General features: G+C 48.4%; 1 protein-coding gene, 1 non-coding gene and 1 pseudogene across 2 annotated transcripts in view; 1 reads left to right on the top strand and 2 right to left on the bottom strand.

The window, feature by feature from the left end:
- Positions 1-3,573, top strand: part of LOC130297661 (oocyte zinc finger protein XlCOF7.1-like) — a 64,320-nt gene extending 60,747 nt beyond the window's left edge. The window contains exons 9-14 of the mRNA XM_056550372.1: positions 496-643; positions 1,419-1,598; positions 1,682-1,811; positions 1,903-1,973; positions 2,100-2,220; positions 2,337-3,573. Coding sequence (XP_056406347.1) covers positions 496-643; positions 1,419-1,598; positions 1,682-1,811; positions 1,903-1,973; positions 2,100-2,220; positions 2,337-3,400 — 1,714 coding nt within the window. The 3' untranslated portion in view covers positions 3,401-3,573. The remainder of the gene's footprint in view (positions 1-495; positions 644-1,418; positions 1,599-1,681; positions 1,812-1,902; positions 1,974-2,099; positions 2,221-2,336) is intronic.
- Positions 3,574-7,378: 3,805 nt separating this feature from the next.
- Positions 7,379-7,575, bottom strand: LOC130297877 (U2 spliceosomal RNA). The gene has a single exon (XR_008849726.1). It is a non-coding gene; the product is annotated as a U2 spliceosomal RNA (small nuclear RNA).
- Positions 7,576-8,687: 1,112 nt separating this feature from the next.
- On the bottom strand, positions 8,688-8,764 carry LOC130297871 (U2 spliceosomal RNA; annotated as a pseudogene).
- Between the last annotated feature and the right edge of the window lie 3,723 nt (positions 8,765-12,487).

Here is a 12,487-nt window from a genome sequence, read left to right on the forward strand (position 1 = left end):
ATTCACCCGTCTGTAGTTCTGTATAGGTTGTAAGGTTATAAATATTTCAGATACAGTATGGCGGCAGATATTTATATACTGTAGGGATATTTATTGTGTAGTGACAATGTTTTATATACTATACGGTTTTATATATTATGGTGGAATATGTCTATACATCTGCTGGGGCAGGGAAAGAATAGGGAAAAAAGCCAAACTTACCTCTCCCCGTTCCCCCGCAGCTCCTGTTGGACCTTCAGTTCAGCCAATCACTGACCACAGATGTATCCTGTCCTGGCTGAGCTGGCAGGTCCTGTACTAGATGCTCGTCCAAAAGAGAAGATCAGGGGAGCAGGGATACATAAGTATGGCTTTTTTCCTATTTTTCCCCGGCAGCAGATTATTTTTATAAAGCACTGATTAACCCCTTTATTACCAGCTCAAATGTTTCCTCTTTATTGTCTTCAGTATTTTTTTGACATGAGATTTATTTCTGATCCTCCATTGTCTCCTCAGGTCCCTACAATCCAGGATCCTCTCAGCTGATTCTTCTATAGAAGAGAATATTCCTGATCCACCATCAATGATGGAGAAGGACAGAGACAAGATGGCGGAGAGGATAATACACCTCACCATAGAGATACTCTTCCAGCTTACCGGAGAGGTGAGGGATTCTGGGAGTGATGTCACATGACCTCATTCTTCTCTATGTTAATCACATGATATGACTGGAGAGGTGAGGGATTCTGGGAGTGATGTCACATGACCTCATTCTTCTCTATGGTAATCACATGATATGACTGGAGAGGTGAGGGATTCTGGGAGTTATGTCACATGACCTCATTCTTCTCTATGGTAATCACATGATATGACTGGAGAGGTGAGGGATTCTGGGAGTGATGTCACATGACCTCATTCTTCTCTATGATAATCACATGATATGACTGGAGAGGTGAGGGATTCTGGTAGTGATGTCACATGACCTCATTCTTCTCTATGGTAATCACATGATATGACTGGAGAGGTGAGGGATTCTGGGAGTGATGTCACATGACCTCATTCTTCTCTATAGTAATCACATGATATGACTGGAGAGGTGAGGGATTCTGGGAGTGATGTCACATGACCTCATTCTTCTCTATGGTAATCACATGATATGTCTGGAGAGGTGAGGGATTCTGGGAGTGATGTCACATGACCTCATTCTTCTCTATGGTAATCACATGATATGACTGGAGAGGTGAGGGATTCTGGGAGTGATGTCACATGACCTCATTCTTCTCTATGGTAATCACATGATATGACTGGAGAGGTGAGGGATTCTGGGAGTGATGTCACATGACCTCATTCTTCCCTATGGTAATCACATGATATGACTGGAGAGCTGAGGGATTCTGGGATGTATGTAGTGATATGTATTATTGTGTCCCCATAACCAGGATTACACGGTGGTGAAGAAGACCTCTAGGGGGCGCCATCAGGCCCCTGTGTGTGAAGGATGGGGAAGAACCCTGAGGCCAATCCCGGGGCCTCCACCTCACTCCCTGATACATGAGGAGATGAATGAGCAGAAGATCCTAGAACTCACCAACAAGATGGTGGAGCTGCTGACTGGAGAGGTGACCCTGCTGGGAATGCTGGGACATTATACAGTAACGCTATGAAGGGATGGGGGTGATGACTGTATCATTGTGTGTGTCAGGTTCCTATAAGGTGTCAGGACGTGGCCGTCTATTTCTCCATGGAGGAGTGGGAGTATTTAGAAGGACACAAGGATCAGTACATAGCGGACATAGTCATGATGGAGGATCAGCAGCCCCTCACATCAGCAGGTAATACACATGACTATATACACACCGCACACTGCATTTATTCTATATACACAATGGATTCACTCACTGGATGTGTTTCCTACAAAACCAGAGAGATGTCCCTGTCCTCTTCCTCCAGAGGATTCTTCAGAAGGAGATGACAATGTCCTCCAGGATTATCAGGTAGATAAGGGAGAGAAGGTTCCATGATATGTTCCCTATGATGTGTAGAAGAGCTGGGAGGCTCCTGTGCTCAGGATCAGTTCATCTAGAACATTCCATGTCACTTCTACAATATTTCTTTCACAGCTTATGGATCAGAGTAAAGATGTGAAGAACATTAATGCTCCAGACATAATGGTGAAAGAGGAGACAGATGTGAGGGGTGATGATCCGTGTACAGAGGACGTCCCTACAGCGCCCCCACCAGGTCAGTAGTGGGATCTTTCTTGCACTTGGCAGGAATTTGTCTATAGAATGTTATGAAATCTCAATATGATGTTTAGGATTATTTATCAGTTATATTATTGGTTTTGTTCTTGTCAGATGACTATACTGGGAGCTTGGAGGGACATCTGATATCCTCATATTATAAAGCAGAAGATGGCGGTATCACACAAGATATAGATGAAGATCATGTCATTAATCCAGAGATACCCTTAGACCTTCACAGAAGATATCTATCATTGTCTGACACCTCACAGACTGTAAGACAAAATATATGCCCTAGCAGGGATGTAGACTATGACATAGCTTCAACAGGGGAGAAACCGTTTCCATGTTCAGAATGTGGGAAATGTTTTAACCAGAAAATATCACTTATTACCCACCTGAGAACTCACACGGGGGAGAAGCCATTTTTATGTTCAGAGTGTGGGAAATGTTTCAACCAGAAATCGGGACTAGTTACACACCAGAGAATTCACACAGGGGCAAAGCCATTTACATGTTCAGAATGTGGGAAACATTACAATGTGAAATCAAATCTTGTAACGCACCAGAGAACTCACACGGGGGAGAAGCCGTTTTCATGTTCAGAATGTGGGAAACGTTTTGCCATTAAGAAAACTCTTGTTCATCATCAAAGGGCTCACACAGGGGAGAGGCCATTTTCGTGTTCAGAATGTGGGAAACTTTTTAAGGTCAAATCGGATCTTGTTACACATCAGAGAAACCACACAGGGGTGAAGCCATTTTCATGTTTAGAATGTGGGAAATGTTTTAGGATGAAAGTGGACCTTGTCACACATCAGAGACATCACACAGGAGATAGTCCATTTTCGTGCACAGAATGCGGTAAATATTACAGGGCCAAGTCAAAACTTATTGCACATCTGAGAAGTCATACAGGAGAGAAGCCTTTCTCGTGTTTAGAATGTGGTAAATGTTATAGGGTTAAAGCAAATATGATTACGCATCAGCGAACCCACACAGGGGAGAAGCCGTATTCCTGCCCAGAATGTGGGAAAAGTTTTACATGGAAATCCAATCTTGTTGACCATCAAAAAATTCACACAGGAGAGAAGCCATATTCATGTTCTGAATGCGGGAAATGTTTTACCCACAAAAAACATCTTTTGAAACATCAAAGAACTCACACAGTGAAGTAGCCATTTTCTTTTTAAGTTGTTAAATGAAGTCACACAGTATACAATAGAAAGCGAAAGCCGTATATTATAATAAGTATATCAGATATCCAAAAAGTAAATAGAATCCACATAACATTAATATTTATCTATATTCATACATATTTATTATGCCTGGAAGTTCTATGTTTCTATATATATATATTTGTGTATTTTCCATTAATTTATAATATATATATATATATATATATATATATATATATATATATATATATAAAATATACCTGAATAACTTGTTAGTTATTGTTCATAAATGTTGCTTTTTGAGCTTTTATGTGTGTTTGGGCTTTATCTTTATTATGTGGTTGTTATGTGGTTGAGGGGGAGCTGGCGGCCACATGGAGAATTACAGCAGAGATCCCGGACATGGTGGGATTTGTTATGGATGGTCAGTGATTTCCCATGTCCTTCCATGGACACTATTTCTGATCAGTGTGTCTGCACAGGGAAATTCCTGGAATCCCGACTGCAGCTAGTTCTTCTGTATATTAACCATTCAATTACCAGATGGAGTTCTTTTTTTTGGGATGGTTCACCAACCTCGATAGAGAAGCTCCCGATTTTGGCAGGCCCTGGGGCCAAAAGGGGCCATTAGTGTAATGAAATGCTCCCTGGCCAGACATGCTGGGCGCACTCCTTACCTGTCTCCCTGTACGGTGTCCGGGGCGCGCAGCACTGGGGCTCACGTGTCGGGATGTTGTTGCATTCTGCCGGCCACTGGACACAGCCCCCCACTGCGGTCCTAGCTCCTTCGCTCTCTCACAGCTGGCGTGCGTGTACTCGCTTCCTAGGGTGCGCGTGCGTTGGCTCTCTGAAATTTAAAGGGCCAGCGCACCGATAATTGGTCTCTGTCGTGCGCTGACCCTATAAGATTTCCTCACTTCCCCTTGATCCCTGCTGGATCTTTGTGCCTCGCTGCCTTAGAGAAAGTGTTTCCTGCCTTACCGTGTAGCAGTGCTGTTTGATTTATTGCCTGACCACTGTCCCTTGCCGCCTGCCCTGTCCTTCCTGCCTTTCCCCGACTCTGAGTTTTGTCTTACGACTCTGTACCACGCTTTACCTGTGGGCTAGTCGCACCAGGAGTAGCGACCTGGGAGTTTTCCTGCCACAGCAAGTCCATCCCGCTTTGCAATGGGCTCTGGTGAAAACCAACGGCTCCTTAGACTCCGCTCCCTGGTGCGACTTTCACAATCTCCCACAGTGGTACAGCGTCTCCATTAATCCTGCCGTTGCAATTAATGTCGCCTTGGCTTGGTCTTCCTCAGAACCCTTTTTTTTTTAGGAGCCAAGGAACGTGCTCCAGTCACCCAAGTGCATGAAAAAATGCAAATGTGGAGAGAACTATGCCCTGGACCAACTCCACTCCCCTGCCTATTTCTCCTTGTCACATCCAACACCATTTTCCCAGAAGAGAAAATCTAAAAAGTCCCATTCATTACAGAGGGTCCCCTCCTGTCTCCTCAGAATTCAGTGAAACTACCTTCACTTCGGAGTCTTCCAGGTGAGGCGAGGCCTTCAGGTGTGCTTGGTGGGCAGCCAATTGTTCCCTAAAATTTTAAGACTTTATTTTGATCTTTGGTTCTCAAGGTCCCTAAAAAAATGCCCCCCTTGCCCAGGTAAGCTCAAAACCAGTGGTCTCAAACTGAGGCCCTCCAGAAGTTGCAAAACTTCAACTACCAGCATACAACACCAGATCTAAGATGTTAGCCAGTTGTACATGCACTGATAATTCCTCCCTTACTTCTCTGGCCAATCATAACACATCCTGGGCTGATAATCAACGCCCAGTGTGCCTCAACATGTTGCTAAACTTCAACTCCCAGCATGCCCGGACAGCCAGCGGCTGCTCGAAACTGAAGGGAGAAATCTGAGATAAATACAGGAGCCTTATGGTATTTGCGATGTTCGTGTGATGAGTCAGATGTAATGAGGAGTGTGCGAGACTATAAGGTTTCGGTAAAAGGTTCATCTTAACTAACTGCCGTGCGGGGGAAACAGGAGGTTCATACTGGGGGCTTGGATTTGAGCACCGAAACTATAGGGACATCGATCCCAGGAGTCTAAAAAGGATATTTATCTTTCCTGAGATCTCTCCCGGAATTTGAGGTCCACAGTCAGAAAGATGAGGTTGCTAAAGGGGTACTCCGTCCCTAGACATCTTATCCCCTATGCAAAGGATAGGGGATAAGATGTCTGATCTCCCTGCTGCATCCAGTGTTCCTTTAGAGCGGAGAACATACAACCATGCTAACCACTGAGCCACCAGGCCACAATTCTCTAGACACAGGTTATTCTGGGGTGTAGACTTTAAGGAATTTCTTGGTTTTCACCCTTAACCCCCCACAATGTTTTTTCTCTCGAATCGCCAAAAGTGCAAGAAAAAGTGCAAAATTTTGCTACAGGAGAGAGGCCCCCAACAAACTTTACCCTTTGCCTCCGGACCAAAAGGTACCTGCAAGGTTCCAGGTTCGATGTCCCTTTTCGCCGAAGCTACTAATGGACCACAAATGTTCCCAGCATCCCCCTTGGCGTTAGCCGAGGTATCTGCCAGCAGAGCCGATAATGGTCTGTACCCTGCCAATGCAGGAGTACCCAGGGTTTTTGCAGGAAGGTGCGAAACCTAATGGCCACACACACCTCCCCTAGACCACCAGGAGGGACACCCAGAAGGGCCCCACATCCCAACCAATCCTCTGGACACGCAAAAAGTGGCAAAATAAATAAATAAGTGAATGTGCGCAGATATACTGCCCGGATCTATAAAAATTTCTCTGATTCTAGCCAGAAGGCTGGGAATCAAGAGGTGAGTGCCACAAGGTGTAGAGATATGGTACCCGTGCTTCCACTCTTTTTTTTTTTTTAAAGAGCCGAGGTGTGTGCTCTCTATCACCCAAAGTGCAAGAAAAAGTGCAAACGTGTCACACTAAAAAAACGTGCACAAAGGATGCAGCCTATCGCTAAGCCCTTTTCCGACAGCAGAGAGGCCCCCCAACAAACCTATCTTCACCTCCGGGCCAAAAGGCACCTTCAAGGATCTAGGTTCGATGCCCCATTTACGCCGAAGCTACTAAGGGGACGAAAATGCTCCTGGCTTCAACCTAGGCGTTAGCCAAGGTATCAGCCAAGGAGCCGTATACTGGTGGCATCTTGACCAAAGCCAAGATGCCCAGGGGTTGCAGGGAGGTGAGGAACCTGATGGCCACACACACCTCCCCTAGACCGCCAGGAGGGACACCCAGAAGGGCTACTGCATCCTGACAATCCTGTGTACAAATAAAGACACAAACGTGGCACAGTGACATACAAAAATAATAAATAAGTGGACGAGTTCAGATATACTGCCCGGTCTGAACTGAACAGAGGATGCAGTCTATCACAAGCCCTTCTCCGATAGGAGAGAGGCCCCCCAACAAACCTTACCCTTCGCCTCCGGACCAAAAGGTACCTGCGAGGTTCCAGGTTCAATGTCCTTTTTCGCCGAAGCTACTAAGGGACCAAAAATGCTCCCGGCATCCCCCTAGGCGTTAGCCAAGGTATCTGCCTGCAGAGCCGATAACGGTAGGTACCCTGCCAAAGCAGGAGTACCTGGGGTGTTTGCAGGGAGGTGCAGAACCTAATGGCCACACACACCTCCCCTAGACCACTAGGAGGGACACCCTGAAGGGCACCGCATCCTGACAATCCTGTGGACACACAACACGCAAAAAGTGACACCATGAGACAAAAATAAATAAATAAGTGAATGTGCAGATATACTGCCCGGACATCCGGCCGGATCTATAAACAATTCTCTGATCCTAGCCAGAAGGCTGGGAATCAAGAGGTGAGTGCCACAAAGGTGCAGAGATCATGGTGCCCTTGCTTCAACTCAGTGAGTCCATCCTCCCAGTGAGTTTCGGCACCTCTGGGTCACCACTCCCCGAGGCACTAAAGTACCTCGGCTTTAGACCCTCTCAGCCTCATGACGAGACCCGGAGGAAACGGGTCACATCAGGGCAGCCGTCGAGCTGATTCCTCAGAACCAGCCCCGGAACGCCCCGGTACACCTGCCCCCTACCATGCAGCACCCATACCCACCAGCATGAAACTGATAAGAACAGATACTACACTTGATCTTAGCCAAAAGGCCAAGAAGCGACTCAGTGAGCCAGTACACCCAGTGAGTTTCGGCACCTCGGGGGTCACCACTCCCCGAGGCACAGAAGTACCTCGGCTCTACACCCTTCTACCTCATGGCGAGACTCGGAGGTAACAGGTCACATCAGGGCAGCCGTCGAGCTGATTCCTCAGAACCAGCCCCGGAACACCCTGGTACACCTGCTCCCTACCATGCAGCACCCATTCCTACCAGCTCCACACCAGTGTCGCCTGCCACCAGCATTCAGCACCCATCCCCACCAGTCCAATACCGGCGTTTTGCGGCACCGGCATGAACTGATAAGAACAGATACTACACTTGATCTTAGCCAAAAGGCACGTGCTCTCTATCACCCAAAGTGCAAGAAAAAGTGCATACGTGTCACACTAAAAAAACGTGCACAAAGGATGCGGTCTATTGCTAAGCCCTTCTCCGACAGGAGAGAGACCCCCCACAAACCTACCCTTCACCTCCGGGCCAAAAGGTACCTGCAAGGTTCGATGCCCCTTTCCGCCGAAGCTACTAAGGGGCCGAAAATGCACCTGGCTTCAACCTAGGCGTTAACCAAGGTATCAATCAAGGAGCCGTATACTGATGGCATCTTGACCGAAGCCAAGATGCCAAGGGGGTTGCAGGGAGGTGAGGAACCAAAAGGCCACACATACCTCCCTAGACTGCCAGGAGGGACACCCAGAAGGGCTACCGCATCCTGACAATCCTGTGTACAAGGAAAAACACGAACGTGGCACAGTGACATACAAAAATAATAAATAAGTGAATGAGTGCAGATATACTGCCCAGTCATCCGGCCGGATCTATAAAAATTTCCCTGATCCTAGCCAGGGATGCCAAGGGTGAGTGCCAAAGTGAAGAGTAATGGTGCAGTGCGTTCACTCAGTGAGTTATAACACCCAGTGAGTTTTGGCACCTCAGGGTCACCACTCACTGAGGCACAGAAGTACCTCGGTTCTACACCCCCCCCCCCCCCCCAACCTCATGGTGAGACCCGGAGGAAACAGGTCACATCAGGACAGCCATTGAGCTGGTTACGTGGCACCAGCCCTGGAACGCCCCGGTACACCTACTCCTCCATGCAGCACCCAGCCCCACACTGGTGTGTCTCTCCACCAGCATGAAACTGATAAGAACAGATACTACACTTGATCTTAGCCAAAAGGCCGAGAAGCGAGTTATCACAGATGACCCCCGGCCAATGTCATCAGGAGGGTCTGGGTGTCTTACCAACCCCTTATATACCCAATATGAGCTAAACACATCTATTATGGTGAGGGAACCAGCATGTGGCAGAGCTAAAGAATAGCAGCAAGCTTGTTATAGGAGTTTTTATAGAAGTAAGTCCGGTCATGGCCAGAAGGGGCACCATTATCTGACAGACAATTATTGGATTAGTCCATTATTGTAGGTGGTGAATGTATGAAGGGGGCCAAATATAATAGGGTTGTGTTTTCCCCACCCCCTCCCCCTTACATGTTATCAGGCTAAATTTGAGACAAATCACAGAACATACAGACAAAATCCCCCTGAGTCTGTACAGTGGACCTAGACTATCCCTGATGCTGCTCCTAACCCTACACACCGGTGTGGTGTCCCAGCACAATAGGCTGGGAATCTCCTCGGGCATGCCTGCTGCACATGGGGCCCACTGGAAAAATGTCTCTTATGATTAATATGTTAATGCACTTTATTCTATTTCCTCTATTCACTGTATAATATGTTGTATGTGTTGTACCTTTAGGAGCAAGAGGAGCAGTATAAACCGGGTGACCCTGCCTGCCCAAGGAGAAGCCCTAAATTGGTCAGTATATAGTGTAGTGGGGGAGAAGTGTGACGGCACCCCCCGCTATGCAAGTCTATGCGAGGGGGCGTGACGGCCATCACGCCCCCTCCCATAGACTTGCATAGCGGGGGTGACGTCACACGGCCCCAGCGGCGGGACCCCCGTGGTCAGACATCTTATCCCCTATCCAAAGGATAAGATGTCTTAGGGCCGGAGTACCCCTTTAAGCTGTTTCCAGTGTGGAAAGGAGGTGAAGTCGTGTGAGGAGAAATCCTGAGAGAAGCCTAAGAAAATCTCTTCTCCAGTCAGCCCCGCCATTCTGCAAGTGTTCCCCCATACAGTGGTGAGCCAAGCCCTGGCGGTGAAAGTAATAAGACCTTGTCAGAACCCTAGTCAGCATGGGAAATCTTCCGTCTCTAATCTCAAGTCAGTATTATTCTATTGGGTGAAAAGCACAAGCAAGGCCACAGGGCTCCCAAAGGGTTACACTGCATCCATTCTACTCTGCTCTATACTGTGTAATAACATCTGCACCTCCTCAGTAAAGACAGTTATCTGTAACCCAATGTCGGTGTGTCCATTTACTCCCTGTGTAAGGCCCAGGAGAAGATGTCTCCAACCTCGGACCGTGTGTAGGCTAACGGTGCCCTGGCGTCACAAAGAGATAGGAATTCCTTGCACCTACGTGTCACCATATTGGCACGTCTTCTACCTCGCCCACCATGTTCCATACTGTGCTGCTGATGGTGGGAAGCCAACCTATAACAAGTGACCATTAAACTATAATTTGCAATGACTTTGTTATGGAGCCTTTGTCTTTTCACTTTCTAGAAAGATCAGCCTCATGTAGTCTGGAAGGGAGAACAGACCGGGCAATGGCCCATCAGGGTAACCGGGTGTCTGTGCCCACCAGCATGAGCAGCACACTGCCGGGAACAGACCACCAGTGTTACACATCTAATATGGACCAACCCCAGTGCACATCTCCAGGATCAGCTTCTCCTAAAGTATTCAGACCCCTTCGCTTTTGTCACATTTCATTCTGTTCCTCCTTGTGTTCCCCATAATTCTGCCCTCAATCCCCCATAATGACAAAGTGATCACAGAATGTTACCAATCTTTACTCATTTATTATAAAGGTAAAACTATAATCTTGCAGGGACATAAGTATTCATACCCCTTACTTAGGATTTAGTTGAAGCCCCTTTGGCCATGATTCCAGCCTCAAGTCTTCTTGGGGATGAGGCCACAAGGTTTACATGTGGATTTGGAGATTTTCCTCCATTCTTCTCTGCTGATCCTCTCAGCTCTGTCAGGTTGCATGGAACCATCAGTGGAAGCCATGTTCAGGTCTCCAGAGATGTCCCATTGGGTTTGGGTATTGGCTGGGACCCTAAAGGACATTCACAGAGTTGTCCCTAAGTCGCTCCTGTGTTGTCTTGGCCGTGTGCTTAGGGGCATTGCCTTGTTGTACGATGATACTTCTGCCCAGTCTGAGGTCCAGAGCTCTGGGTCAGGTCTTCATTAAGAATTTTTCTATTCTTAACTTTATCCAGCTTTCCCTCAACCCTGACCAGTCTTTCTACCCCCGCCATGATCACTGTAGGGATGGTATTGGGAAGGTGATGGGCAGTACCTGGTTTCCTCCAGACATGATGCTGCCCCCACCATGGTCACTGTAGGGATGGTATTGGGCAGGTGATGGGCAGTACCTGGTTTCCTCCAGACATGATGCTGCCCCCACCATGATCACTGTAGGGATGGTATTGGGCAGGTGATGGGCAGTGCCTGGTTTCCTCCAGACATGATGCGGCCCCCACCATGATCACTGTAGGGATGGTATTGGGAAGGTGATGGGCAGTACCTGGTTTCCTCCAGACATGATGCTGCCCCCACCATGGTCACTGTAGGGATGGTATTGGGCAGGTGATGGGCAGTACCTGGTTTCCCCCCAGACATGATGCTGCCCCCACCATGATCACTGTAGGGATGGTATTGGGCAGGTGATGGGCAGTGCCTGGTTTCCTCCAGACATGATGCGGCCCCCACCATGATCACTGTAGGGATGGTATTGGGCAGGTGATGGGCAGTGCCTGGTTTCCCCCCAGACATGATGCTGCCCCCACCATGATCACTGTAGGGATGGTATTGGGCAGGTGATGGGCAGTACCTGGTTTCCCCCCAGACATGATGCTGCCCCCACCATGATCACTGTAGGGATGGTATTGGGCAGGTGATGGGCAGTGCCTGGTTTCCTCCAGACATGATGCTGCCCCCACCATGATCACTGTAGGGATGGTATTGGGCAGGTGATGGGTAGTTCCTGGTTTCCCCTAGACATGATGCTGCCCCCACCATGATCACTGTAGGGCTGGTATTGGGCAGGTGATGGGCAGTGCCTGGTTTTCCCCAGACATGATGCTGCCCCCACCATGATCACTGTAGGGATGGTATTGGGCAGGTGATGGGCAGTGGCTGGTTTCCCCTAGACATGATGCTGCCCCCACCATGATCACTGTAGGGATGGTATTGGACAGGTGATGGGCAGTGGCTGGTTTCCCCTAGACATGATGCTGTCCCCACCATGATCACTGTAGGGATGGTATTGGGCAGGTGATGGGCAGTGCCTGGTTTTCCCCAGACATGATGCTGCCCCCACCATGATCACTGTAGGGATGGTATTGGGTAGGTGATGGGTAGTTCCTGGTTTCCCCTAGACATGATGCTGCCCCCACCATGATCATTGTAGGGATGGTATTGGGCAGGTGATGGGCAGTGCCTGGTTTCCTCCAGACATGATGCTGCCCCCACCATGATCACTGTAGGGTTGGTATTGGGCAGGTGATGGGCAGTACCTGGTTTCCCCCAGACATGATGCTGCCTCCACCATGATCACTGTAGGGATGGTATTGGGCAGGTGATGGGCAGTGCCTGGTTTCCCCCAGACATGATGCTGCCCCCACCATGATCACTGTAGGGATGGTATTAGGCAGGTGATGGGCAGTGCCTGGTTTCCCCCAGACATGATGCTGCCCCCACCATGATCACTGTAGGGATGGTATTGGGCAGGTGATGGGCAGTGCCTGGTTTCCCCCAGACATGATGCTGCCCCCAC

The sequence above is a fragment of the Hyla sarda genome, chromosome 13 (assembly GCF_029499605.1).
Source record: "Hyla sarda isolate aHylSar1 chromosome 13, aHylSar1.hap1, whole genome shotgun sequence".
Classification (NCBI taxonomy): Eukaryota; Metazoa; Chordata; class Amphibia; order Anura; family Hylidae; genus Hyla; species Hyla sarda.